This window comes from Panicum hallii, chromosome 9 (genome assembly GCF_002211085.1).
Source record: "Panicum hallii strain FIL2 chromosome 9, PHallii_v3.1, whole genome shotgun sequence".
Taxonomy (NCBI): domain Eukaryota; kingdom Viridiplantae; phylum Streptophyta; class Magnoliopsida; order Poales; family Poaceae; genus Panicum; species Panicum hallii.
The window spans coordinates 64,247,029-64,274,141 of NC_038050.1; the positions used below are offsets into that span (position 1 = coordinate 64,247,029).

Sequence of the window (27,113 nt, forward strand, 5' to 3'; positions counted from 1 at the left end):
GATCCATGAAGGATCTTTGCCAGCGATTCTTTTCTCTTGTTTAGCTTAGCCAACTAATCATTGCGACAGACATGCTACGTGTAGTATTGTTGACAAATGCATAGTGGGCAAATTGTGGATGCATGTGATCCCTATAATCAGGAGAGACTGAGAAAGTTAGGGCAGCTAGTGTCCTTTGACCCGGGCTCTAAATCCAAACAGGCAGCACCTGTTTTTAGATGCGAACTCGTCTTACATATACCTTTTTTTACATGATGGATATAATATTAAAATCTCAATATAAGCTAGGAAATACATATAGCTATTGTTTTCTTTTTTATCTATATTGTTCAAATTTTATCCGCTGCCTAGAATTTATTCCAATCCGAAAAAAGCTTCATTTCCAATTGTTGCGGTTGACTATGAATACCTTTTCAATATTTTCATTGGAGTCTTGGCTATGTCATCGCTATATCTTCCTCAAACAACACATTTTCGTTTTGCTAATTTTTCACTAGTGATTTGTGCTCAGTTTAATGTCCAAAATGACACTCTTTTTAATTGGTGGAGGGACTAATTCGTACTGTGTTATTCTAAGACAGGTCTCCCAGTTGATTGAGTCAAAATAATAATAATTTTTTTTGTTGATTTACATGCACTGGCTTAAAGCTTAAGTAAATAGGCCTTTTCATATTGTTAATGTTACGTGGACATATTTTTCTCGTTCTTTTTTCCTCAGTGGATGGCATGTGGACATGCTGACTCACGGGACGGCCACATGGGTCCATAGCCACCTGACACCACGACATGTATGGTCCAAGTTATCCATTTTAGCTGGCAGTTTGGTGTTCAAAGTATAGATACCGACACGATGACCACGAGACGACAGCAACAAAATCCAGTGTCGACACGGTTTTCTCAATCCCAAAGTTGTAAACCATTGACCACCACCTATATCCAGCACGGTTGCACACGCAGCCCTGCCTGCTGGGGCTGACCAGTGACCACACCGGCCGGGAGATTTTACATGAAACCCCCTGCTTTATACCAAAATCACAACACCGTCGTCCGCGTTCTCACTCTGATCGGCGGATTAAAATCCTCGTCCCCATTTCCAGCCCCTTCCCTGTTCACTCCCCTCGCCAAATTCCCCCCAATCCCAGCGCGTCGCCGACGGCATTGCGTCGCCATTGCCTCCGAATCCGAGAGCGCGTCGCGTGATCCCGGATCCAGCTCGGCGTCTTCACCGCCGTTGCCTCGGGCCCGACATTTTCCGCGCAAGGCATGTTGCCCTTCCGGCGGTTTGTTGGGAGGGTGCTGCTTCTGTAGGACCGCGGAGAGAGGCTGCGATGGCGGGCGCCGCCACGGAGGGGAAGCCTTCCCCAGCGCTGCCCCTGGCCACGCTGATCGGCCGCGAGCTCCGCGGCGACGGCTCCGAGCGCCCGCTCGTGCGGTACGGCCACTCCGGCTTCGCCAAGCGCGGCGAGGACTACTTCCTCGTCAAGCCCGACTGCCTCCGCGTCCCAGGCGACCCTTCCTCCGCTTTCTCCGTCTTCGCTGTACGGCCCGCTCTTCCCTTCGTTGTCTTGCCTTTTCGGTCTCGTTTGCGTTCGGTGATGTGATTGCCTGTTTTTGGGTTCCTTGGATCTGCGGTTCGCAGGTATTCGACGGCCACAATGGCGTGTCGGCGGCGGTGTTCAGCAAGGAGAAGTTGCTGGAGCACGTGATGAGCGCCGTGCCGCGGGGCATCAGCCGCGAGGACTGGCTACAGGCGCTCCCGCGTGCGCTCGTCGCAGGATTCGTCAAGACAGACATTGACTTCCAGCGCAAGGGTGAGATGACACTGAGTGATCCTTGCAATGCCGTTGGTACTCTGGGCAAACCTGGCTTGAAATATGCTTAACTTCGGGAATTGGTGCAGGGGAGACTTCAGGGACAACGGCGACCCTGGTTGTGGTTGATGGGTTCACGGTCACCGTGGCTTCAGTGGGAGACTCCAGGTGCATTCTAGATACACAGGGTGGCGAGGTCTCGTTGCTGACTGTGGATCACCGGCTAGAGGAGAATGTGGAGGAGAGGGAGCGGGTCACTGCAAGTGGAGGGGAGGTCAGCCGGCTTAATCTCTGTGGTGGACAAGAGGTAATGGTCACTGTTCATCAGTGATTGCGAATGAAGAAGAATTCTAGGATACAGCATTACATCTGCATGCTTTGGAATTACTTCTGGATGTGGATTTTGTTATTAATCGTTGTTCTCTTTTCTCAGGTCGGTCCTCTCCGATGCTGGCCTGGTGGATTGTGCCTTTCAAGGTCAATTGGGGATACTGATGTTGGCGAGTTCATCGTGCCGATTCCACATGTCAAGCAAGTAAAGGTGAAGTCATCACTTTGGATGATTGGATCAAACAGAAGGAATTTAGCTCTTCCTAACATGTATTTGTTAACATGTGGTTTTCTTTCGGTAATTGTAGCTTCCCAATACTGGTGGAAGACTAATACTTGCTTCAGATGGAATATGGGACGCTCTGTCCTCAGAGGCTGCTGCTCAGTCGTGTCGGGGATTGCCTGCAGAACTGGCTGCAAAGCTTGTCGTTAAGGTGAGTATGCATGTGGCTGGGCTACTGCATCATCCTGTACTTTCTATGTTATGCTTAAATTGTCTCAATCATCTAATTATTATCCATCTTGTTTGTTCAGCAAGCTCTGAAGACAAGCGGGTTGAAAGATGACACTACATGTGTGGTTGTTGACATCATCCCATCTGATCATTGTTCAACACCCCCAGCATTGTCTCCAAAGAAAAATCAGAACAAGTTGAAATCTCTTATTTTTGGTCGGAGGTCTCATAGTTCTGTCGGAAAGCTCAGCAAATCTGCTTCATTGGGCTCTGTGGAAGAAATATTTGAGGAGGGATCTGCAATGTTGGAAGAAAGGCATGTTCTTGTTTTGTCTTGCAGTTCATGTATTTCTACACCTTTTTTGCATTTCTATGCGCATTCTTGGTCATACAGCCTTTCAGCATATGTGGATTCTCTGTTGTGGTTGATTCGTTCCTTGATACTCTGCTTGCCGAATGTCTCTGGTTAGTAAAGTAAGAGAAAACAATACAGAAATGCTTGATAAATTCTATTGCATGTTTTGGTGTCTCTTGGTGTTATGGAAATAAAAATTTCATTGGCGGAGGATGGATTGCATCAGGATTTAAGAATCTGTGCAATAGAAACTAGAAACCTAGGTTGTCCATTCTTGCCTGGTTAAGTATATTTGGATGTTTCATTAGTTCTGGTGCCCCTGGAATTCCATAGTATGTTCTCTCACTTCAACCCTATTCTTTCTTCATGTCATTTTTCACTTTATATGACTCTTTGTGGTATTTTTTTTGGCACTGGATAGGAATCAAACTTCTGAACATTTTTTTTTTTGGTGACATGTTGCATCACTTGAATATGTACCTTTCTTGTTGAGGACAAAAAATGTAGACCTAAAAGATAACAAAGTAATATTCTGCCAAGAGATTTATTGCCATTTTCTGGATGTGGTTGACGAGGATTTTACGATAGACTTATATTTGGATAAGCCATGTATGCCATTTTGCTTCTTACAGTTCAAGGACTTCTGCAATATAAAAAGAATATTAGTTTGCTAGGCTATGTTTATCTTGTTGTAATGTGTAATCTAAGATATTTGGTTATACAACACAAGAGTCCCTTTTGTTTAACCTCGCTAGAATCCTTGAGTGCATGTTGTCATTCCTACACAATTTTGTTGCCTTATCTTATCAGTAGAAGGTTGAGGTTACCAGGAGCAGTTAGTGCTAGTTGGAAGAACTTTTTAACTACCAGGTGCATTTCATTTAGGTGAATAAACTAATATATATACCGATCACATGGCTGCCTTATGATTAACTTTGCTTGTTTGGCTGTTGGAGATCTATCGCCTATAGATGTTCTTTTTGAAGAGGAAGGACACCCTGGTGTTACTTCTCTGTCTGCTCATTTGAGCCTGCTGAGCTGGGTGCTAACTTGTAATCTATACCTTTTGCAGGTTGGGTAGAAATTTCCCGTCAAAAGCAAATCTGCCCCCATTTCGCTGTGCTGTCTGCCAGGTGGACCAAGAGCCATTCAATGGTTTATTGACGGACAATGTAGGTGGCTGCTGCTCAGCCCCATCAACACCATGGGGTGGTCCTTATCTTTGTTCAGACTGTAGGAAAAAGAAGGATGCAATGGAAGGTAAAAGATCGAGCCACTCGACGACGTGCAGGTGAAAGTACTGATAGGAAATCACTGGTGCCTGTCCATGCCAACTAGTCTTCGATTTCGGTTTTCTACTCCTTGTAAAAAGAGAAGAATAAACCGTTTGTTGTTTGATCCAAGTATTGTGTGGTGAAACTAACTGCACTCCAGCCTGAACTGAACAAATTGGGGGTACTAACAAGCATGGTTTCTATCAACAGTGCGGATGACATTTCCGTTTGCCCTGAGAAGATAGCTGACAAATTTGAAGCCTTTAGTATTGAACCTTAGCGTGTAAAGAGAAATGAGTAGCCTAACAATGATTTCCATAACAATTGCACGGCCCCTTGTTGCTGATTTGGAATGCAATGCATTTTGTATGGAGCTGATCGCTCAAATGTTTTGTCCTATCCCAGTGAATCTAGGACAGTATTTGGTGTGTGGCTGAAGTGGATTTGATTGTATTTGTCTTCTGATTTCTGTTTGCGATCCTCTGCGAGTATATTGCTGCTAGTTGAGTACATGCCAGGAAGAAAGAACTTGTTCCATGAAGTTGGATGCCATGAATGCTGATAAGCTGGCCTCTTCTGATTTTCTCCTCTTTCTTTCTTGTGCAACTGTCCATGAGCTAACGGTCGTACAACTGACAAATATATTTCTTCCCCATAACAGTAGTCTGAGGACGAGAGACGTACAAACATGTCCACGTAGTGCTGCAAGGTTGGAAACTCATCATTCGTGCCAGCTACCTTGCCCTGGACTGAAATGCTGAATTATTTGCGTGGTGTTGATGCCATGGCCAGAGTACTCCGGCCAGGACCCATGTCCATCAGTCCATGTTACGGCATACATGATATGATCTACCCCAAAGTCAGCCATTCATCTCACTGTTGTTTACAACTACAGTGTTTAAAAAAAAAGGAAAACAGAGCACCTTTTTTATGCTTTTGCACACGTGGGGAGGGACCCTGGCGAACAGTCAATACACATCAGAACAGTGCTTTAATTTTTCTCTCACGACTCATGTTACATCCCAAAATGACAAAAGATGGAAAAAGATCACATCTGATCCTACCAATTGCACTACTAGTTATTTTTATCTTCTCTGCATGCACCAGCTATGCCTTTCTCCCAGGCGTCCTCAGGCAAACAGCAACACCGGTCAACGTCAGCAGACGGTTGGACGGAACCCGACCCCGACCTGCCGTGCCCTGCCGCGGCAGCAAGGCATCCAGCCGAAACGGCGGCGCCGATTGCTCCGCTCCTTCCGCGTGACGGCATGACGCCATCCTCCACCACACCGCACCACACCGCACGGAAGAAGGCGCGGCGTGCCCAAGCGAAAACAAACGCGCGCGCGCAGCGCTCGCGTCGTGCCCTCACAACCTGGCGCCGGTGCTGGAGAGCAGCAGCCCGCACGGCTGCGACCCGCTGAACTGCACGTCGAACGGGTCCCGCGCGTCGAATCCTCCCGCCCCGGCCGCGAACGAGGGGAACGACCACGGCTCGGCGCCGCCGAGCTGGTGGTGCGCCGCGCCGGCCGACTGCAGCACGTCCTCCAGGGCCTCGCTCTGCTGCTGGAGGACGAGCGGGTTCAGCAGCAGCCCGCCGCCGTCGTGCGAGCTCGGCGCGCCGCCCGGTAGGTGGACGCGGCCCTGCGGGAGGCCGAGCACCTGCGCGCTCGCCGGGCCCGCGCCGGGCACCGGCAAGGGCCCCGGCGGGGCCTGCACCGCGGCCGGTGGCTGGTCCGCGGCGCCCTGCGTCTGCACCTTGAACTCGGCTATGCGGTCCGGGAACTTGTACGCGTCCTGCTGCAGCTTCACCACCAGCGCCTGCAGGAAAAAAAAAGGTTCCGTCAGGTGCCGTTCGCGACATGATCATCGTGCCTCCTCCCTCCTGCCTCTTCGTCTGTTCAGCGCTGCTGCGTACCTTCTGCGTCGGAGTGAGGGAGTTCAAGGTGAAGCAGTTGGTCCCGACGATGACGCCGACGACTTCGTAGACGCAGTTGAAGAGGAGGACGATGCCGTGCCCGCTGCAGTAGGAGTAGAGCTTGTCGTCCAGCACGCACTCCCGGGCGTGCTCCACCGTCGACTCCCACATCTTGTTCGACATCCCGCTGCCGAGCAGCTAAAAAAAAGAAACACGGTACAGGGTGAGAACTGAGAAGAGAACGTTCGGCAAATTATCTGGAACAGAAGTAGCTCTACTGTATCAGTACGTGATATATAGGGCAAGTTTCTTACACTGCGCAGTCCGTACTGATCCATCACCAGGTTCCTGAGGAAGTCCTGAACGGTGTGGATTCCAAAGTCAGCAAGCTTCTTGTGGAAAACGCCGTCTTTGCCGATCTTCTCCAGGCGCCACACGTCGTCAGCTAATGCAGGAGGATGGTGCTTCTTGTACACTGAATTTAAGACGATTTTGATCAGTAGCTAGTTTAAAAAAAATACAAGGATGAATGTTTCATGAACACAAAATCATGGCCAGGTATAAAACTAGCAACTTACCTTCTCCACGGTGATCCTTGACTAGGAAGGGATTGCTGACAGCTTCCTGCACCCGTTCTTCGATGGAGCTGGCCCGGGACATCCTCGCGCCGAGCCTGAACTTCCGGCTCCTTATCCAGCTCGAGTTATCCGTGAAGGATATGTCGCGGATGGAGGCGACGCCCTTCTCGAGCACGATGATCACCTCGCCGGACAGGAGCGGCCTCTTGCCTTCCCTCTCGAACACCACGCTCTCGCTGAACTCCTTCTCCGTGTGCTCCAGCCGCTCGTCGGCGTTGAAGTCGCCGTCGAGGACGAGGAGCTCGACCTTCATCGAGGACAAGGGGCCGGAGGTGACCGTCTGGTTGGTGGCGGCGTCGGTCAGGACGATCCGGAGCGGCTGCTTGCTCTCCGCCTCCACTCTGTTGCCCGTGAAAAGGGTCTGCGGCAGATTTCCCTGGAACTGCAGCTTGTACCGTTTGCTGCTTGTTTTTAGTTGCAGTGGGAGCCTGAACAATGCAGAACACAAGTTCAGTCGTGACACATTCGAACTGGAAACGAAAAGAGGTGTATTGGCAGTTGGGGGTAAAGTAGATTTGACAGTAAAAGTAAAAGGAGTTAAAGCCTAACACTGCACTGACAGCATAATTTCTGAAACAGCTAAAAGCAATTATTCAGAGGAATCCTAACAGCAGCATGAGTAGCAAATTAGAGCAGGATGTCCCCTACAGCTATAATATTTGAAGTGCTCAAAATGCACAGATTTGTACTGCTCCAGCCATTGTTAGCACTGTTGTTCAACATTAACCGACTGTAGTACGTCAATAAGAAGCATGTAAACCTTTCATAATTCAGAGAAACTAAGCGCTTTTAGAAAAGTGTGTAGAGGCTAGAGCAGAAGAACTAACGCACTCTGAGCTTATAAATGCTTGCAGAAGTTGAGTATTTCAGTGTCTAGAGGCTAACCTGTGTGCGGAATCGATGTGTCGGATAAGAACATTATGCACCTCCTCCTGCACCTGATTGATTTCAGAACGCAAATGACCATCAGAATTCTGCCAGAGATTTTTTTTAAAAAAAAGCCACAGTGCAACGGAATGCAATGGCCTTCGGATGGCTGCGAGGAGAAGTGCTTACGACTCTGCGCAGGAACGGCTCCAGCTTGGGCAGATGCCTCTGCATGTACTGCGCGCCAATGGCCTCCTGCATCGAGCTGCTGCAAGAGGGACAGGACAGAGGCGAACACAAGCGTCAGAACCCAAGAACTCGAGCATTGCTCCGCGCGGCCACGCGCCAATCCAATGCAGCACGGAAAAGCTCACTTGAGGAACGTCCGGCGGCGCTTGGCGTCGGGGCATCCGGCGGCGAGCTCCTCCTCGTCGCCATCCACCACCTCCTCCTCCACGTCCAGCGCCCTCTTCAGGTCCATGGCGGACGCTCCGGCCCGGCGGCCAAGCACGTGCGAAAGCCAACGACACCCTCGGGCGGTCGGGATCACCTGGCTCACTCGGGTTCACCTTGGGGGGCTGGCGGCCTGCACCGTTAGCTTAAACCCCCTGGCAGTGACCGCGGCGGCTATAAATAGCCCGGGGCGCAGGAAAGCAGAGGAAGCAGCGTGGAAGCTTCTTCCACGGGTGTGGGGGTCGGTCTCGTCACGGACACGCTCCCGGCCGGGCAAAAAGACCGTAAAGCGCCGCCACCCCTCACCGCACCGGGATGACAGAATCCCTAGAAATGCCAAGATTCGGAGGGAGGGAGGGAGGGGATGGATGGCTTTCGGCTTTTCCGTCCTCCTCCTCGGCTCCCCCTCTCTTTCAGTGCCGACGTACGCCTGCAGAAAGGGCGCGGGATTTTGTCAGGCCGGAAAGCGGCAAAGGCGGGGGCCGGGCGGAGCTACCACCGGCTAGCTGTGACCTGCGAGCGAGCGCATGCATGGCCGTGCGCGGGGGGGGGGGGGGGGGGGGGGGCGGCGGTGGAGGCGATCGGGGATGGGGATGGAATGGACAGCGGCGGGGCGCGTCGGGAGGCGGGCCGCCGGGCCGGGCGGGGGGTGTGCGTGGCTGGATTGGAGAAGCTTCCAGGAAGCAGAGTTGGAGCGGCGGTTCGTGGCCATGGCCGGGCTGGGCCGCCGTGGGCGGATGCCCTCGCCGGGTAGGCTTTTGGGGGCTCAAAGATGGGTACAAAGGAGAGCTTTCCGCCCGGGGGGAGGCGCTCGGAGCCGGGGAAGAAAGGGGGCGCGCAAAGCGGCGCGGAACAAAGCAAGGGAGGGATTCTCCTCCTCTCGCTCTTTCTCCCCCTTACATTGCGTCGAGTTCATGATGAGCTTGTGTGCCTCTGGATCGTGGAGAGGCCGAGATGAAATAATGATAGTGCTTTTCCATTTCCTTTTCCATCTTTCCCCGATCGAATAATTCGGCTGTGAATGAGCTGCCCGTGCCCATGCACGCACGTCAACCAATGTCCAGCCGTTCATCATGCAAGGGGAAAGGTGGAGTTCTTCAAATGATCAGACCATTTCTCCTGATCTTAGAAAATCAGGGTCGAAGTAGTACTCAACTTAGAAAATCGAACCTATTCCCTTGACCTGCAGAGATGCAGACAAGCCTGCAAATACGACAGGTGAGTAGAGAACTGGATTTCCAATTGCCCCCTAATTCCCGAAAAGGAATCCTAGAAAGTGCCGGATCAGGGCATCTGCAGCCACTCCTTCCCTCCAGGATAAGCAGCAGATAGCGTTAGCTGCTCTGCCCCTGCCCTGTTCTCTGGTGGCTCAGTTCTACCATCGCCTTTGCTGGGCCTAGAAAGCGGGCATGCTCGCTCACGACACCATGCCCGCCGGGGCCCTGCCGGCCGGGCTTTTGCCGCCTGGGCACTGTGCAGGCTGTGCTATCTTGAAATCCCCCCTCGGAAAGCTGGGAGCGGAGCGGCACACCACGCCCCGTCCATGTGAGCAGAAAGGGGCCTTCTTTAGCACACGATGCTGATGCTCTGCGCTCGCTTTGGGCGTGTGCGTGCGCCCTGTCCTTTGTCCCTAGCTCTCTAGGCCGCGCATGGTATCCGAGGCGGCGGCGGCGCTTTGGCTCGCGTCGGCTAGGGCTGACGAGAACGGGACGCAGGCAGGGCGCAGGAGGTGACCTGCCGCAAACGATGCTCCCTGTAGCCTGGATGGAGTCGTGGAGGTGTGAGAATGTTTTTCTTTTTTGGCAATTATGCTCCCAGTTTTGTTCCCTTTTTTTTAATAAAAAAGTTCTTGTTCGGCAGCCCCTAAAATGAATTTCGTGCACCTTTCACAATGGCTCGCTCATTGAACTCCCCGCCCCAAAAAAGTGAAAAATGAATTGTTCATGACTGCTTAGAACGCAGTATCTCCCTTTAGGGTCAAAGCTCCTCTCTGCATATCACTTCTTTTGAAACGAAATCTGCATGGTGCGTCAGTCCTCTGGCGCACACGTAACAGGGAACTAGAAAGGTCATGAGGTGACTCCCCAGGGGCGGTGGATGGTACACAGTTTTCTCGAAAACAATGCTTCTGCCAGTTGCAGATTTCATTCAGTTACACACAGGAAGAGCAGAAGCATCCGGCACGGCATCCCCAGTTCCCCTTCACAACGGGAAATGTTACAAAACAAATATCTTCAACAGGAAAAAAGATCAAAAAGATACTCCCTCCATTACACTTAATGTAGGTCGTTTGGGAATTTTTAGATTCATTGTATTTGTTATGAATCTAGACAAAATTTATAAATTTGAAAGAGTCAAAATAATATATTTTGGAATGGAAGGAGTAGTATTCAGATTTAATGTACAATATGTCTAAGTCAAATAACAACATACAAATATTTTTTCAAAAAAATAACAACATACAAAGCCTTACAATGGGCTATTCCATGACACAACGCGCGCCACTTCTTTTGTCAGCGATAACACGACATACACGGCCAATTTGGCCCATCTTCTTTTGTCAGCGAATCTCTGCCCGTTTGGCCCGTCAACCGTAACTCATCACTGGCCCAACACTTGGCAACTTTTACAATATTATTGAGCTAAATTGATCATAACAACAAAATGCATGCAGCATGATGCTACTTTATTTAAGCTATAACTGATCTAGTATGAATGACAGGCGAAGCAGCTCCGGAACTTGACAGGCAGGAGGATAGAAGAGGCATTGCGCTTACGCGGCAGCAGCAGGTGGCGGAAGGTCGCCGGCGGCCTAGCAGGACTCGGCAGTGGACGGCAGGGAGTGGCGGAAGTGGCAGCGGTGGCCGTAGGGGCAGCCGGAGGCGGCGGCGAACAACTGGCACGCGAGGGTCTTGTAGCGGGGGTGGCGGATCACGGGGCGCAGCTCCTCCATGCCGTGCGCGAACCTGCACCGCCCGTCGTAGGGGCACGCGCCGCGCTCCCACTTGTTGCACAGCTCCGTCTTCAGGGCACCCTGCCCGTACGCCTCCATCTCCACCTCCCCGTCATCCTTCTCCTTGCCCCCTGTGTCCTGCCATCGCCATTCCTAGTTATGAGGTCAAACATAGAATCCGTGTAACAAATATTGAGTTCAGAATTGGTTTGCCGAATTAAGCCAAATCAACGACCTATCAACTAATAGAGACTGCTAATCAGTTTGTAACCAAAAAGAAAAAATTTATGAACTGACGAATTAAGGCCATTTTTAACTGAATCTTCTATTTCAGCTTATTCTGCTTATTCAGATTGACCAAAACCAAGCAAACCATAACATCACCACACCTTTTTGGGCATTCCCAAAACTAAAGATCACTATCTCAACATCCAGTTGCAGCATAGGCAGATGCAAAAGATGAGTATAAAACTCGAGGTGTAATTCCAACTTGTGGAATTCAGCATTGCCTGCCCTGTGTAACCATGAGCTGCGTGCTTTCGAATTTTCAGTACACTATTCTGAATTAAACCCATTCAACATATCCTGACCATTTATGCAGTTGTAAATGCCAGATGATACCAACAGAAAATTACCAGTGCTCGTGTGATTTTGGAAGCTTGGTGTTGAGTTTTCCCCCCAACATAAGCCAAACTGCTTCTTAATTATTACCAAATTCCAGGAAACAGTGATTTGTTATGTGCAAATTCTAGCGAGATGAACATTGAGCAGGCAAGGTTCTGGGCGGCGTGAAATTGCGGCTATCGAATAGTGAGATTTGGGGTCTCACCTCCTTCGCCGGGGACGCGCGAACACGGAGGCGCTGTGGTTGGATCTCGCGCAGCGGCTGCTTCGGCGAGATGAAGCTCTTCGAGCGTATGGAGATGCTCTTCGGGGCGCATCCGGATGCTGCTTCAGCCTGCACGGGCTTCAGCGACGGTGTCAGAGCCACCGCGGATGCTTGATTGCTCTGCTCGGCGACCACGAGCTCCTCGAGGAGGTGGGAGAGGTGCAGGTTCTCGGCGCCGAGGCGGATGCGCTCGCGGCGGAGGTCGGCGAGCTCGGCCGTGGCGTTGCGCAGGTGGAGGAAGCAGCCGTTGTAGCGCTCGGTGATCGCGCGCAGGAGCATCTCCGCCTTCTGCACCTCGCCGTCCCGCTCCTTCGAGACCCTGAGCGAAGAGCTGTTTCCGCAACCGCGATTGTCGGAGACGCACGATGACGGCGAGTTGAGAAGCGTCTCCAGCGGCGACGCGTGCTTCGGCGTGCTGAACACGGACCCGGAGCCGTTGCCGCCGCCACGGCTGTCGGAGACGCACGATGAGGGAGAGTCGAACATCATCCCCAGCGGCGACGCCTGCTTCGGCGTGCTGATGATCCCGGACCCGGAGCCGTTGCCGCCACCACGGATGTCGGAGACGCACGATGAGGGCGAGTTGAACAGCGTCTCCAGCGGTGACCCCCATGTCGGCGAGCTGAACCCGGAGCCATTGCCACCGACACGGCTGTCGTCGGAGACGCCCGATGAGGGGGTGTTGAATAGCTTCTCCAGTGGCGATCCCCATGTCGGCGAGCTGAAGCCCGAGACCCCGTCCTCGCAGGCGCGGCCCTCGGAAACGCACGATGAGGGCGAGTCGAGCAGCGTTCCCAGCGGAGAGGACCATGTCGGCGAGCCGAAGCCGCGACCATCGCCGCGCTCGGAGGAGACACGCGACGGCCTCGCGGGCGAGAGGAACCGCAGCCCCCCCTTCATCGCCTCCACTCGAGCTCGAGTGCCCAAGCTGCGAAGCAAGAGCAGCAGAGTTACGAGGCTAGGGTTCGAATCGTGAGGAAGACGATGAGGATGGAGGAGGAGGTCGCGGTGGTACCTTGGTGTCGCCGTTGGGTTGGGATTTGGGAAGTTGGAGGGAAGAGGGGGTCGTTGGCGTTTGACTGGCCCTGGCTTATATATAGAGTCCGTTGCCCTCCCAAAAACGAGGGCAGAATCGACCTTTTTTCTTTCTTCTCCCTGACACTGACACAACGAGCCTCTGGTGAACCTGCAAGACAACAGTTTGTTCATACTCGTAAATAACTGAAACTTGATTTCTTCTAAAGAAAAAACATTGAGACAACTATAGGTTGAATCTCAGATTTAACCTGTATGACCATAAGATTAACTTATGGTTGAATATGTACAAAAAAGGAGTGAGGTCGAAAAATGCATTCGTGGAATGACACGATGCACTTTTGCAGAAGCTGGTAATGCTGTAAGAACCGTATCTCAGAAATAGTGAAAGTCTGAAAACGCAGTACGACAGCACACTTTACACCCCGCAGAAGCTGTCAAGTCTCGAGCATTACATTTCTCCGTGGTTGGGCAGGACACAGAAGTAATTTTGCAATCAAGTAAATGTATGTCGAATTAATTAATATTCAGTAATGTATACAAGCCTACAAAGGCAGAGTATCAGTAATACTGATTACTGTACTACTGATATGAATCAGTGACAATCAGGCTGTCTTTATTCTGTTGTTAGAAGGTGCATCAATGAAATCAGAGTTGGGATCTCAGAATAACATCTCTGCAATAATACAACAACAATTGAACAATCTAGGGCTTTCAGGCGGTCTTTCCTTCCCTGCAAGGCAAATGCAGTTATTTTTCAGGACGTGTCGCCGGAAGATCTGATGCTCGGAAAGACTTCTCCAGCAGCTGAGGAACAGTTAGTTTCAGCTCAAAAGTCAACTTCTGAAGCACATAACATAGGGTTGTCACATCCTGCATGGCACGGTGCGCGCTCCCTGTGAGGGGAATCTTGTAGCGTTCTCTCAGCTTCTCCAATGACACAGAACTGAGTTTCGACCCTGCAAACCAAATGTGAAAGAGAGATTTAACATTTAGTCACCTGCTCTATGGTAATATAATATGCTTTCTTGTTCTTGCAATAAACACACAACAGGATCCAGAGATAAAATGCTTCAAATACTTTCTTACAGATGATCGGATGCATCTTACTGAATCACACTAGCACTTAAATCACAAAACTATAATACTATAGACAGAAGAAGCTAGAATAGCACAACTAGGTTTAGCTTGCTAGTTACATTGCTGTATTTCATTAATTTATTACTGAAAAAGAAAGCTCTTCAGAACAGTTTGTCTACGAAGAAAATGGTAAACTTGAAAAGAGAGCATACCCTCAGAATCAACCAATTGTCTTGCAATAGGAAGAGTATCAACAAAAAGCCAGTCACCAGGCATCTCTACCTTACACCGTCGGAACTCAAAGATGAGAAACGGTACATCAAAGGAACGTCCATTATGAGCAATCCACAGAACTGGTTTACCATCCATTTGACGACTCCAAACATATTGTAGCAGAATGGGGATAAGCTCTCCAAATCTGCATAGTCATACACGAGACATCCATGATTATTAAAAAAAATCAAGGAGTGCATAAAAATAATAAGGGTCGTCATATTTTTTATAAATTATAGATAATAAATTAAGTTTAACCATAACAGGAAATTGCTTCTAGGAAGTAAAACATGGGAGATTGATCCCAGAACATAGTTCTTTCTTCAAATTACTGCATTTTCAGAACATCATGTAGCAGCCTTATTTCCTGATCTCATGGTTATCAACACGTGTACCAAAAGTAAACATAAGGAAACTGGGAACAATTTTCAAAAATATCACAGTAAAGTAATGACATTAGAACATGTAGCATGCAAAGAAAAACATAAACAAAGGATACAGGTGGTAGAGAAAGCAGTCTCAATTTCAGTCCTAATTTAGTGTCCAACAGTGGACTTCATAACACACTTTACTGCTAGTGAAGTAAGAATGATACCTCGCATATCTGGCATAACAAAGCATGAACATACCTTGGAACATCAGGCCTGCTGAGCATGTTGTTGCTAATACCATGAATATATGTATTTTTCACGTCTTTCTCAGGATTTATGAGTGTCTGGAAAGTGCTATTCTTCCCCCCCATAAGATCACGAACAGCAAACTCAATAATTCTGTCTTCACGACGTGAGAAGCCAGTAGTTTCAATATCAAAAACAAGGATAGTTGCAGGCCATTCGGTCTTGACTCCAGAAAACTTTTCCTCGACATTGTAGGTATGTAGCGATTTAAGCTGCTCAAGCTCTGACTGCTTGAACACTTCAATAGATGATTCAACTGATTCACCATGCAAATGACGGCTATTGCTAAATGACTGCTTACTCCCTTTTCTTGTGCTTCTTGCTAGTACTGTTGTACTAAGAGGTCTACTTTGATGTCTTCTGATAGAGAATAAAGTTTCATATATAGATCTGCTATGGTATTTAAGCAATTTGATACTGCAAGTGCTTCCTATTGAGTTCTTTAGTAGATGGAAGTTCCCACAGCAAATAGAAGACAAGGACATTGCAGAAATGGAGTGGATGGGGCATCAAAGGTATTGCTAGTCCTATTCTTCAGTACAGCTCGAGTTGACTGAATATTAAATGTCCCTTCAGTGTTAATCCTGAAATGATAAGCAAACAATAAGTTTTATGGAAAACAATAACTAATCCAGGAAGAGAAATGAAAGAGAAACATCCAAATAAGTGAGGTAGCCATCACATATATCGCACCACATATCAACACAAGCAATCAGCCAAAAGTCCAAAACAAGACAGCGAACAGTTTTACATGACACAAATTGGAAAACATAAGAGCACTGAATATCTCAGAAAACACGAACCAAGCAGAGAAGATTTTGATCTTGATCTCACTAATCACTTGCATTGCTTCATTTCAATGCATCATAGGAGTGTACAATATGCATGTGTCTGTTGCCAAGCCCTTTGGAGATGTGCCAGACAGCTAAACTGGTAACCAAATGTCTCCTAGGAATATTTTGTCATTGCTATGCAGCAATAGCACCAAAGCCTCGATGTGATGAAAGTGACTGGATCATGTAGGCTCATTTAGTATTAACTAGATCACATCTCTATTGCTCCGAAAAAAGGTCACCAATAATCCTTGCAGGAGCAGCATCCGCCTTCAAACCGGTGAAATCGAATTCTATCTCTCATAACTATAACACGGCAAAGTACCTTTGAGATTATCTTCATCCATTCATGACAGTCACTGCAAGTCTGCAGATTCTTTGACACCATTATCTCTGTCCCTGGACCAGTCTTAAGGACACTATAAGCCACTGCCAACTTCTCGCTGTGGAAGGTAAGGTTTTCTTCTCTTTCCTCCTCTGAGACATCTTTTGTTACTAGTTCAGTCAATGGAGCATAACCTTCAACCTTGGCTCTTTTAGATAAACCATGCAGCACTTGGTATATATCCTTGCTATCAGGATGAGATCGATCACCAGCTTTGAATTCGTGTGTGCTTCCCCCTAACTCAACCCAACTCAATCCTTTGCTCTTCCTGATTTTCTTTTGTTTCCTCTGTTTCCATAGTTCCTCTGAATCATTCCATCTATTTGCTGATGAGTAGATGTTTGAAAGAAGGGTATAATCCCCACTGCTATAGCATGCCACATGCTCAACAGTGACCTCACCTAATTTGGTTTGGCGATACCTGCGACAGGCGCTAAGTAAAGCCCTCCATATCACAGCATCAGGCTTTACATTCATCGACCTTACCAAGTTGTATGCTTCATCCAGCAATCCAGCTCGTGACAATGCATCCACTAATGCACCATAGTGTTCAACCTCTGGTGTGATAGAATACTCTGTAGTCATTGATTTGAAGTATTGGCGAGCCTCTTCAACCATGCCACAGTGGCTGCATGCTGTCAAGAGTGCAACAAATGTAACCCCATCAGGAACCACTTCTTCACTTTTCATCTTGCGGAACAAAATCACTACGTCGGACCCAAGACCATGTGCTGCCAGGCCACTAATCATTGTATTCCACACAGAAATATGGTTTCTCTTGACTGTATTGAATATCTCAGTTGCCACATCAATTCTTCCACATTTGGCATACATGTCAACAAGTGCTGAGCTAATGATATGATTCGTTTCCACCACCAATTCTGTCATCAGTTGATGCACCCACACCCCATATTGCCGAGCACCAGCACGAGCACATGCTGACAGAACTGAGGAGAATGAGAAGCCATCAGGCACAAGACCTGAACTGACCAGCCTGCTAAAAAGATTCATTGCATCTTTCAGGTGTGAGCTTCTTACAGCACCCGCAATCATTGAATTCCATGAGACCAAATCCTTGACAGGCATCCTCTTGAAAATCTGATATGCCTTATCTATCTGTCCACTCTTCAGGAATCCCATAAGCATCAGGTTGCCATGGAAGGGATCGGTACTCCACTCCAGCACTGACCAAAACAGTTCGCGTGCTTCCAACATGCGATCATGAGCAATATATAACTTGAGCAGAGAAGGTGTAATATGTCGATTAGATAGCAACCCAACTTTAGTAAGATGACAATGGATTTCCATGGCAGCATAGAGGTCTGAGCATCTTGCACAAGCTCTGAGAAGAAGAGCATAAGTTCTGTAATCAGGGCAGAAAGCAGTGAAATGGAGCAAAGTGCTATAGTCCTTTAGTGACTTTTGTGGATAGCCTTTCTCTAAAGAAGCTCTGAGGATGGAGTTGGCATATGGAAAGACAATTCTATAGGGATGTTTCTTCAAACAGTTCGCGTAGGACATAGCGCAAACAAGTTTCCGAAGTGAGTTCACTAGATCGCAGGAGAAAATTTTGAATTTCACCGGGCAGCTAGTTTTTAAAGTCCTCCTGCAACCTAATTTATCCAGAATGGTTTGGACAGCACCTTAAATCGCATAGCAGCAACTAAGGTAATCAGGCAACATGGACTCTATGCTCGTTGACTATCCTGAAAATGAACGAACAAAATGGCTATCAATTCTTTTGAACGAATTTATGAAAGCTACAAAGTATTAAGAATATTGCACATGGAACAGCCACAGGTTCCTGGTAACTAATTATCATCATTGCGCTCATGAATCTCATGGAGATTGTTTATTAGCAGCGCCCAATAATCATGCTTCTGTAACATGAGATGATTTGAGATACTCCTGGTAGTTATCGACAACGCTAGACCAAATCATTTCACACCTAGTCCTTGTCTTGCTCCTCTATGTGCAATTGTGCATCTTACATATTGCGGTCTATAGCGATCGCATGCTCAGCAACTCACCAATCTGCAGAGCATGTGTAATTAACGCGTACTACCAACACTCCTCTGAGGGCCGCTAGAAGTAGGGGGCAGAAGACACCAATAAATGTGGCCCGGTAGAACCCAGGGTGTAAAAACAGCAATCATCCACTGAACTCTCTAAGCAGTACATAAGCATCCATAATGTGTGCAGAACACCAAGGGAACCAGACAAAAATTCTAGCAAGCATGGCTACAACAAAAGTTCCACAGCAGTAAGAGCCACGCATCCCAGGTGCTCGACGAAATGCCCCAACCAAAAACAACCAGACAACGCATCAATGGGTTCCCAAGAAAGATGAAAGAAGCTACCTGCGAACCCGCCGAGGCGACCAAGATCCAAACCGACGGCAAGAGAGCACAGGGAGACCAGCAAACCAAGCGGCAGGGACGCACTAATACAGGATGGGGAGGAAGCAGGGGACGCCACGGAAGGTATATCCCTTGCGGGGATGCGAAGGCGCGGAGGGAGGGAGGGAGCGTGGGAGGCGTGGAGGGGAGGAGCGGCGGATGTGGCGAGCGGAGAGGAGGGAGGAGGAGTGGGGGTTCGGGAACCGGAGGCCGGGGGCGGAAGGGGCGGGCGCCCGGTGTTGGCGGATCAACCGAACCGCGGGCGTGGGGTGGTGGTGCTGTGGTCTGCTCCGTTTCCGCAAGCGAAATGTGCCTGCTGGCGGCGTGCTTTAGACTAGAGTGGAGGCGTCTGGTTTAGCGCTCGCTTTGAAACGGTTGGTTCGGCTCGCTCGATGGTGTCAGACCTTGGCCCCGCTTCGTCGTGGGTCAGAATCTCAGATGCGCTCCGGCCTGCTGCGCACGTGTGTGGATCGTCGAGCCTGCGGTTTTTTTTAAAAAAAAATATCTGGGCCTGCGGTTTTTTTCGCTCTTATGATGGACTTACCGAGCTGGATTTCGATGGAACCGAAGTAGGCAGGGAAAAATGGCAATGGGGGATAAGCCCATTGGGTCCCCTGTCACTCACTGGGCTAGGCCCCTCCCCGAAAGTTGCTGAAAGAATAGGCCCATTTTGACTACTTTACACTGAAGAGGACAATTCTAAAAAAAAAAGCTACAGAAACAATCAGTCTCCAATACGATCACAGATCAGAGCTGCGTACTTTCAGAAGCTCCGCAATGGAAGAATTCGCCTAGCACGTCTGTTTTGAGGTTTTTTTCCATCCCATTAACAGGTTCTTGCACTTGTGTACCAGATCAGGTTCAGATGTAAAAATCTTGCACGTCATGTTTTTGTGCTCGGTCAAACGAGGAACGGATCAATTACTCGGCACGGTCAGGAGGCCGTAGCGACCTGTTCTTCACCGCAAACTGTGAATGGTGATGTACAGCTTATGTGAGATCGCGTGAAGGCTAGTACCATAGTATGTAGAGAGCAGATCCATCTCGCACCTGCATGTGCTCTGGAAAAGTAAGTCTGAAGAAAGTCAACTGAATGATGCTATGCTTGCAGCAATGATATCACAGGGTTGGAAAGATCATGCCCTTCATGAACCAGGGCACGTTTTGCATTTATCTTTGGCAAAATAGTCAAACTCATCCCTAAACTTTGCTCCAAGGTTCAAGTTAGTCCTTGAAGTATCAAATAGGTCATCCAAATCCTTTAAAATTCCTTGCTAGATCAAAATGATCCCTAAGTTGACATGTCATACCACATGTTCTTGCCATGTCAGCATTAAGTGCTCATGGATTAGTTAGCATATTTGAATTGTCTTTTCTATACCTTGTTTTCCATACGACTGTTGTAGCAATATATAAAATTAATAAAATACAATTCGATCTTCATTTGCTGAGATCTTAGATATGAAGGCTAACACATCACATTATTGTTCATCAAATATATTTCAGATTGGAAAGAAATATATAATGATATATCATATAAAAAAATCAATAATACAGCATGTGAATTAGTATGATGCCACTATATTTGCCCATTCCTTCTCAAGCAGCCTCATAAAATGGTAGGCATCTCGTAATCTATTGAGTTCACATCAAGTATCATTTCTAATTTCACTAAACAAAAGGTGAACGAGACAATGCCAACATGCTAACTCATTCAAGGATGCCCATAGCTAACATGGTATGAACATGTGGCGTGCCACATCAGCACAGGAACCATTCTGACCGAACAAGAAAACTTAAAGGATTTGGATGGACGATTTGAAACTTCAGGGACTGAAGTGATTCTTAGGACAAAGTTGAGGGATATATTTGGCTAATTCGCCTTTATTTTTATTTGTACCTAACTTTCTTTCCTACTAGTACTAGTGTGTTAGCATGTTAGTCCATGAATCCAAGACTATATAATTTGCAGGGGGGATATCCTGAGATCATTCTTCGGTGCACGACTCAGGTTTGAAATGGGGGTCTGGAAATGGAAGCCAACCATGATTTCTGGAAGGTTTTCAGTCCCCAAAAAGATCTGCATTTTTTAGTATTTTACAACATGATGATGGGTACCAATACAAACGCCGTGCCGTGGCCCGTGGGGACACGCTCCCACGCTATATGATTCTTCAGGTTTGAACATTTCAGCTTTCCTTGTCACCACGAGCAACGAGCAGCCTGGATAACACGGTGTTTGTTGGCTTCCATGACCTCGCATGAGCAGCCTGGATAACAAAATGCAGGGTGGTGCGTGCCAGTTATGTTGTCTCAGGCACGAGGTGTCGAGGTGGCCATACGTTACGTGTGCAGAGGATACACGCTGTGCCTTGACCAAATCCGAGCCTCCGAGGTGGGAATGGCCGAATGGGATGGTAGGTGATGATCGAAAGCATAGATAGACTGGGTATGACCTGGTGTCAGGAGATGACTGGCAAAAGCAAACAAATGACCACAGCAAGTTGCTTTCGACTTTGAAGAAAGCAGAGGGTTTCATTGGTGCTTCAGCTTGTTCCCTCCTGACAGCGAGAAACGAACGTTGCAAAAAATGCGCAAGCTGCGGATAGTTTGAAATGGAGCCTGGTGGTGACCCTGGAGTGGTCCCCCTTAACGAACAATTGTCCGCCAAAGATGTTTCGAATTTTGAATAGAAGAAGCACGAACCATTCATATAGATTTGACATTATCTCTCATCTGAGAAGCATCCAATGTTTCTCCACAGGACATGCAACAGCAACATATTGTACACTTGTACCCTCTGCCACGAACTACGGGGCTGTGCAAGTACTATGTACATCAAACTCGGATGAGAAATCCTGACAGAGGCATCAAAGCACCATCAGATGAGCAGCCATACGGTTCTATTAACAGTCAAAGTGAGAAGTGAGAAATGGTAAATTCCGTATGACAGACCAAACGAGACACAGCTAGATCAGAGATGTACAGATCACTCATCTGGTGTAAACATGTAAATGTCATCAGAGGGAGGAACCAATGTTGCAAACCCGCAACAAATGGGTGTCCTCGCCTCTTTTTTCCTCACTATCCAAGTATTCATACTGTTGCACGATTGCTGCTCCATTCGACTAACAAACAGCAGCTAAATAAGGTCTACTAAGAAATCAACAGAAACAAAAAGGCTTTCTTACAAATGGCATCGATCAAACCACCTGAAAGAATAAAAGAATCAGAGGCCCGTGGATCATTGCTGAAGCAATAGGAAAGCTGAAGCAGCAAGGACCAACAACAAAGCAAAGGCACTGCTGAGACGGGTCCTGAATCCGCTGCTCATAGGAATCCTTTGCGGCATGGCACATTCGTCGCCGTTGAAGAAGACCTTTGTTGGGAAGCCATCCCCAGCCACCACGTCGATCCCAGGGGTCAGCTTCTTTGTGAACGAGAGGACTGACTGTTGCTTCCCGGGTACAAGGTAGTCTGATCCACTCATGTTGGTCTGCTTCACAAGGTAATTGAGCCCCTCCAGGCCCTGCATAAAGATGGTGTTCTTGCCCACCGCAGTGGCATTGAAAGAGTAAGCCTTCTCAAAGCCATCATACGCCTTGTCCATGACAATGGCGGCAAACCAATTGGCCATGTCAACATCCTCCCAATTGAACAATGTCACTCGAGCACTCCAGCCCTTGTTGTAATCTGTCGAGACGTGCCAGTTGATGCTCACACCGCAGAAATCACCACAAGGCATTGGGCGGGGCACATTGTAGTGCTTCAGCTCAGCCCATGCCATCGCCTTCTGTGTCCGGTTGTCGAACGGCACAAGCAGCGCTTCCGGTGGCAGGAGCATGGATTGCGCTGTCGTGCTGCAGGTTGGCCCTCGCCTGTTTGCAGGGCACCCACAAGCGCAAGTGTTGCAGGGGATCACCGAGTCATTGTAGTATGCTGAGAAGGTCACACAGCACTTGGGCTTGGCCCCCTTAGTTCTGGTAATGTTGCACACCACCTGCCATGTCGCCATAGCCAGTGTCGTCGAGTCAAGCCCGCTTGGGTCTGGGAATGCCGTTGGGCTGACACGCACTGGCTGGCCGCAGGTATAGTCTGGGTTCAGCGATGATGCGCCAGCGATCTTGAAATTGGCAGGGGGGAACAGCTTGGTCCGGTTCAGATCCGGTGGCATCTTGAACACCTGCATTTGGAACGCCGATTTGGACTGCTTCTCATCCATGGACTTGGGCAGGATTGTGCCATTCCTGCAGCAGTTGTCAATCTTTCCAATCTGGGTGTCATTGTACCGGGACAGCGGCAGGTCAAGGATCACCGGCTTGCGGTCGCAATTGAGCACCTGAGAGAAATCAAGGCTCTGGTAGTACTGCCCCTGCGCCCCATAGATGCAGCCGGAAGTGTCCACCTCCGACGTGTGAGCGCCCTTCATGGAGTAGATGAACTCCCCGCGCCGCCACTCCCACGACAGCCGCCAATTGTCGAGGCGGCCAAGCTTAGCGTTGTTCTCGAGCGTGACGAGCGCGAGGTAGCTGGAGGGGTACGCCTGGAGCACGTCGTAGGTGATGACGAGGTCGCCGGTGCCGCGCGTGAGGAAGTTCTTGGTCGGATCGGTGGCGTTGGCGTCGATGACCGTGGCGTTGGCCTCGGCCTCCGGCTTGAGGACGCAGCACGTGGACAGGATCCCCGCGGTGACGTTTCTCGCCGCCGGGCAGCGGTAATCCGGGTTGTCCAGCGACAGCTTGGTGGGGAGCGGCACGAACGGGCCGGGCCCGGCGAAGAGCGTGCCGACGATACCGACGGAGGCCTGGATCTGCGAGAGGTCGCCGGCGGTGGCGATGGGCGTGAGGAGCTCCGTCTGCGGGTACCCCGAGAAGGAGGTAGCATTGCCGGCGTCCTCCGTGGTGTTGTACGGCAGCTCGCCGCTGCCCGTGAGCACGGCGCCGTTGACGCCGACGAGGATCTCGCCATGGGCGAACTCGACGAGTATCGCCCACGACTTGAGCGGGCGGGTGCCGGAGTTGAGCACGGTGGCGTTGGCGCGGAACGCGTAGGGCTGCTTGTTCCTGTCGCTGACGAACGGGCGGATCTTGGTGCGGCCCTGGAAGTTGTAGGTGAGCTGGATGCCGTTGCAGCCGGGGTCGGGCGCGGGGGCGGCGGCCGCGGGCGTCGTCCCCCTCTGCGCCGCCGCGAGCCCCGCGAGCAGGAGGAACCCGAGGACCACGACCTGGGGAGCTGCGGAGGCAGCCATCGCTGGATCGGGAGAGCGCGCGCGCGGTGGGCTGGCGACTGGGAGCTGGCGCTGGGCGGGAGCGGGGTGGCGAGGTAGATGAAGCGATCGGAAAGCGCGTGCACAGCTGGGGGGCGACGGGGAGACGCGGGGGGGGGGGGGGGGGGGAGGAGGTGGTGGCCTGGTGGGTTTGAACTGGGGGAGCGGCGTGCGTAGCTTGGCTGCTGCTTCCTCCGTCTCCGTGCTGTTTATTACCCAAAAAAATTGCAGAAAATGATCGGGGTTTGAACAAAAGGGCGTGGAAAGCGACGCCGGCCGGAGAGGAGAACGAGACGACGTCGGGGGAGAGTGGGGTCCACCGTCCAGGTGAGGGGAGGAGCGTGGGTTGACGTTGATTAGTCGGCGGCGCGTGGGCTCGGGCCCAGCTGGTAGTGACGCAGCGGACGCGGAGAGGCGGGGACTGTGGAAACGGTAGGGTTCCGCCCGCCGGTACGGGCAGCGGCTCCGCCGCGGTGGCGGGCAGGATGCGCGGTGGGCCGTCCGATTCTGGCGTGTACGGTCGGGGGACGGCGGCGGATGGGTGCTTCTGTCTCTTGTGTTGCGTGGGCCCCGCGCATGTGCCGAGGAGGCGTTCTGTATGGCAGGCTTGGGGACCGGGCCGTGGGCTGCGGCGCTTGCGACATGTGAAGTTTGTGAAGGAGAAAAAAGGAGAGGCTGGCCGCTGACGGATCGGTCGGTCCAGGATCCATGGTGATGCAGAAGAGACTGCGGAGCACGACGTTTCCAGCGAACACGAGTTGATGGACGCGGACTTGGTAAGAGATCGAGCCAGTTCCTGGAAACAAATCGGATGGCTACAGACACGGTCTGTTACCATACCATGTTGCCTCTCATCTTCAGAAAAAATCGTACCATGTTGCTTTCAGGCCCCCTTTCGCATTGGCGTAATCTACCACCGTGGCTTGACTCGGTGCGGCAACCCTCGGAAGAACGTGTCCAGTCCACTCCAATGCGTGTGTTTGCTGGGTGCAGGTACGCTGACGTCGTAGGCACGCGACGCCGCGGCTGCCGGTCGCCAGGGACGTGCCAGTGGCTTCACATACACGAGTTGATCGATTCTCCATAGACATTCTGAAAGACGATCATTTGGTCTCCAATTAGCAGGGTTTTTTTCTATATATATGCCTATTTCCTTTATTAGTCGACATCGTGACATGGAGACGTGAGCTCACGTTCATGGCTCCGCGATTGGCGCTGGTGGGCACCGTTGCAACGTGGGATGATTATTGGTGCTAAAAGTAGGAAGTAGAGAGTATAATGGAATCAATAAATGATTTATTAATTGATTGAATGGATATTATGATTACATATTTATATACGATGAAAGGGTGTGTTCAAAGAACACGTCCCTTCAGGCTTCAGGCGTCCATGGCCCCTTCATGGAAGGTTCAGACCCTTTCGTGAAAGCTCCTCTTTATCTATCAAGATGTGTCTTTCTATGAAGAGGTGCAAACTAACTAATCACTAACAAACTTAATTCTAACACCCCCCTCCTTATATACTTCATGTAATCTTTGTTCAAACATCCTTCATTATTGTATGGTAAAAACTCCTCCAAAAAATATGTGGGAAAAATCAGAGAAGAAACCAAATTGTACGTTAATATGTCATTAAAACTCCTTTAAAATTCAATGAAAAATAGAAGAAAATGATATGGCATATATAGATTATTATCTCGTCGTAAACTCATATGGGAAATCTCGAAAGAAAAAAATCATAAGCAAGTTTGGAGATCAATCACATGATCTGTGGATCATATTCGAATAACCTCACATTCTATCTGGTTGGATCCCAAATTAATTTTAGTATAAATTTTAACTTATACAAGATATGAATATCATGTTTAATTATATGATATCTATGATGGACAATATACTATGCGTAGTAGTATAATATTCAACTAATGTTAATTCCAGGATAATATGGAGATTTTTGTGGGTCTCATGAACTTCAAACTTATTCCCTTAAACTCGACTATCTCCAATGGTTTGGAGGAATAATTCATCCAAATATTTAATTTGGTATCTATGTAAGCTGTACAACCACACCTTTGGAACAATGTGAGACTTGCCATTATTGACATATGTATTTTAGAGATCCATTACTTTGTAAATTACCATTTAACTTAAAATTATGATAAATGACTAAGTAAACAATTGCTTATATTTTAGGCAATATTACATTCTTCGTTAGCAATTTCGATGAAAATTGTAAAAGTTTATGAACCTTCTCCTTTGAATGCTCATCTTTTTTTAAAAGAAATGAGTAGACGGAACACACTATGTTGCATGTGTGGTTATTTTAGGAATGGGTTAGCACTTCTTTTGGGTGGAGCTATGGTGACAATGGTGTCATGAGCATCCTAATAATATCATATCTAGTTTCTGTACTAGATAATTAATCCCATTCAATGCGAGTTTAAGAAAAAAACCTATTTTGGAAATATTAGTAATGTCCTACATGAGTTGATCATGTATCTAATTAATTTATCTCGATGTGCATATTTCTTAACCAAGTTGATACTTGATTATAAGTGGACCATCCAATAATTAATAAGTGGCAAAAAGTCACAACTATTATTTTGAACTCTATTCTACAATGAATAGACGATGCAAGGATCATTGTTAAAATATAGGCTCTGCTTATTTGAATGAAGATAGTCTGCAAAATATGTTGCACTATTTCTTCTATTTAACTAAGCAAAGATGAATGCTTTAAACTTTGAATTCAAGATGAGTCTTGAATAGATATATGCAAAATTTTATAGATCCAAAAAGCTACTTGATCTACGTGTAGTGTGTGGACCTCAAAGTTAATAGGCGATAAAATAGCTGCTATTATATATCAAAGGTGAATGATACTCATCATCTAGATACCAACTCTATCATTATGTACTTGCAATTTAACACATCAAAGATAGTCACCTAAATGGTGGTGTAGACCTCACATTAGTGGACGATAAACTCGTTTCTATTGGCATAGTTTGACATGATCGCAATAGATGCCTTAGACTCCACTCATATATGTTATACTAGTAGAGGTGGTTATTAGGAGTAATCACTGTCGGTGTTTTTATCGTCGGCCTACCTAGGGATACCCTAAGGTAGGTGTTTATTTGATGAGGGATCGCCGGATCTGGAACTTGAAGGTGAACGCAAGGACACAAGACACAGATTTAGACAGGTTCGGGCCGCTAGAGTAG

General features: G+C 48.7%; 5 protein-coding genes across 7 annotated transcripts; 1 reads left to right on the top strand and 4 right to left on the bottom strand.

The window, feature by feature from the left end:
- Positions 1–983: 983 nt before the first annotated feature.
- On the top strand, positions 984–4,662 carry LOC112872573 (probable protein phosphatase 2C 33). The gene is made up of 7 exons (XM_025935609.1): positions 984–1,538; positions 1,640–1,811; positions 1,901–2,118; positions 2,245–2,352; positions 2,450–2,575; positions 2,676–2,911; positions 4,023–4,662. The coding sequence occupies exons 1-7, from the start codon at positions 1,329–1,331 to the stop codon at positions 4,243–4,245; spliced, it is 1,293 nt and encodes a 430-aa protein (XP_025791394.1). The 5' UTR covers positions 984–1,328; the 3' UTR covers positions 4,246–4,662.
- Positions 4,663–5,466: 804 nt separating this feature from the next.
- Positions 5,467–8,660, bottom strand: LOC112876649 (calmodulin-binding protein 60 D-like). Its single transcript, XM_025940803.1, has 7 exons — positions 8,022–8,660; positions 7,837–7,915; positions 7,666–7,718; positions 6,721–7,208; positions 6,457–6,617; positions 6,143–6,340; positions 5,467–6,045 (listed from the first exon to the last, which is right to left on the bottom strand). Exons 1-7 carry the CDS (start codon positions 8,126–8,128, stop codon positions 5,593–5,595), a joined length of 1,539 nt encoding a protein of 512 aa, XP_025796588.1. The 5' UTR covers positions 8,129–8,660; the 3' UTR covers positions 5,467–5,592.
- Positions 8,661–10,482: 1,822 nt separating this feature from the next.
- LOC112876627 (putative zinc finger CCCH domain-containing protein 21) lies at positions 10,483–13,425 on the bottom strand. 3 transcript variants are annotated; one of them, XM_025940770.1, is made up of 4 exons: positions 13,229–13,425; positions 12,958–13,128; positions 11,883–12,870; positions 10,483–11,206 (listed from the first exon to the last, which is right to left on the bottom strand). In XM_025940770.1, exons 3-4 carry the CDS (start codon positions 12,840–12,842, stop codon positions 10,913–10,915), a joined length of 1,254 nt encoding a protein of 417 aa, XP_025796555.1. In that variant the 5' UTR covers positions 12,843–12,870; positions 12,958–13,128; positions 13,229–13,425; the 3' UTR covers positions 10,483–10,912. The 3 variants fall into 3 exon arrangements, with proteins under 3 accessions (XP_025796555.1, XP_025796553.1, XP_025796552.1); XM_025940768.1 differs by having other exon boundaries at positions 10,483–11,191; positions 12,958–13,395; XM_025940767.1 differs by having other exon boundaries at positions 12,958–13,395.
- A 40-nt stretch (positions 13,426–13,465) lies between these two features.
- LOC112876628 (pentatricopeptide repeat-containing protein At5g50990-like) lies at positions 13,466–18,945 on the bottom strand. The gene is made up of 6 exons (XM_025940771.1): positions 18,586–18,945; positions 16,083–17,931; positions 15,471–15,534; positions 14,960–15,228; positions 14,270–14,475; positions 13,466–13,936 (listed from the first exon to the last, which is right to left on the bottom strand). The coding sequence occupies exons 2-6, from the start codon at positions 17,744–17,746 to the stop codon at positions 13,728–13,730; spliced, it is 2,412 nt and encodes an 803-aa protein (XP_025796556.1). The 5' UTR covers positions 17,747–17,931; positions 18,586–18,945; the 3' UTR covers positions 13,466–13,727.
- Positions 18,946–21,510: 2,565 nt separating this feature from the next.
- LOC112876440 (COBRA-like protein 7) lies at positions 21,511–23,982 on the bottom strand. Its single transcript, XM_025940560.1, has one exon. It carries the CDS (start codon positions 23,870–23,872, stop codon positions 21,869–21,871), a length of 2,004 nt encoding a protein of 667 aa, XP_025796345.1. The 5' UTR covers positions 23,873–23,982; the 3' UTR covers positions 21,511–21,868.
- Between the last annotated feature and the right edge of the window lie 3,131 nt (positions 23,983–27,113).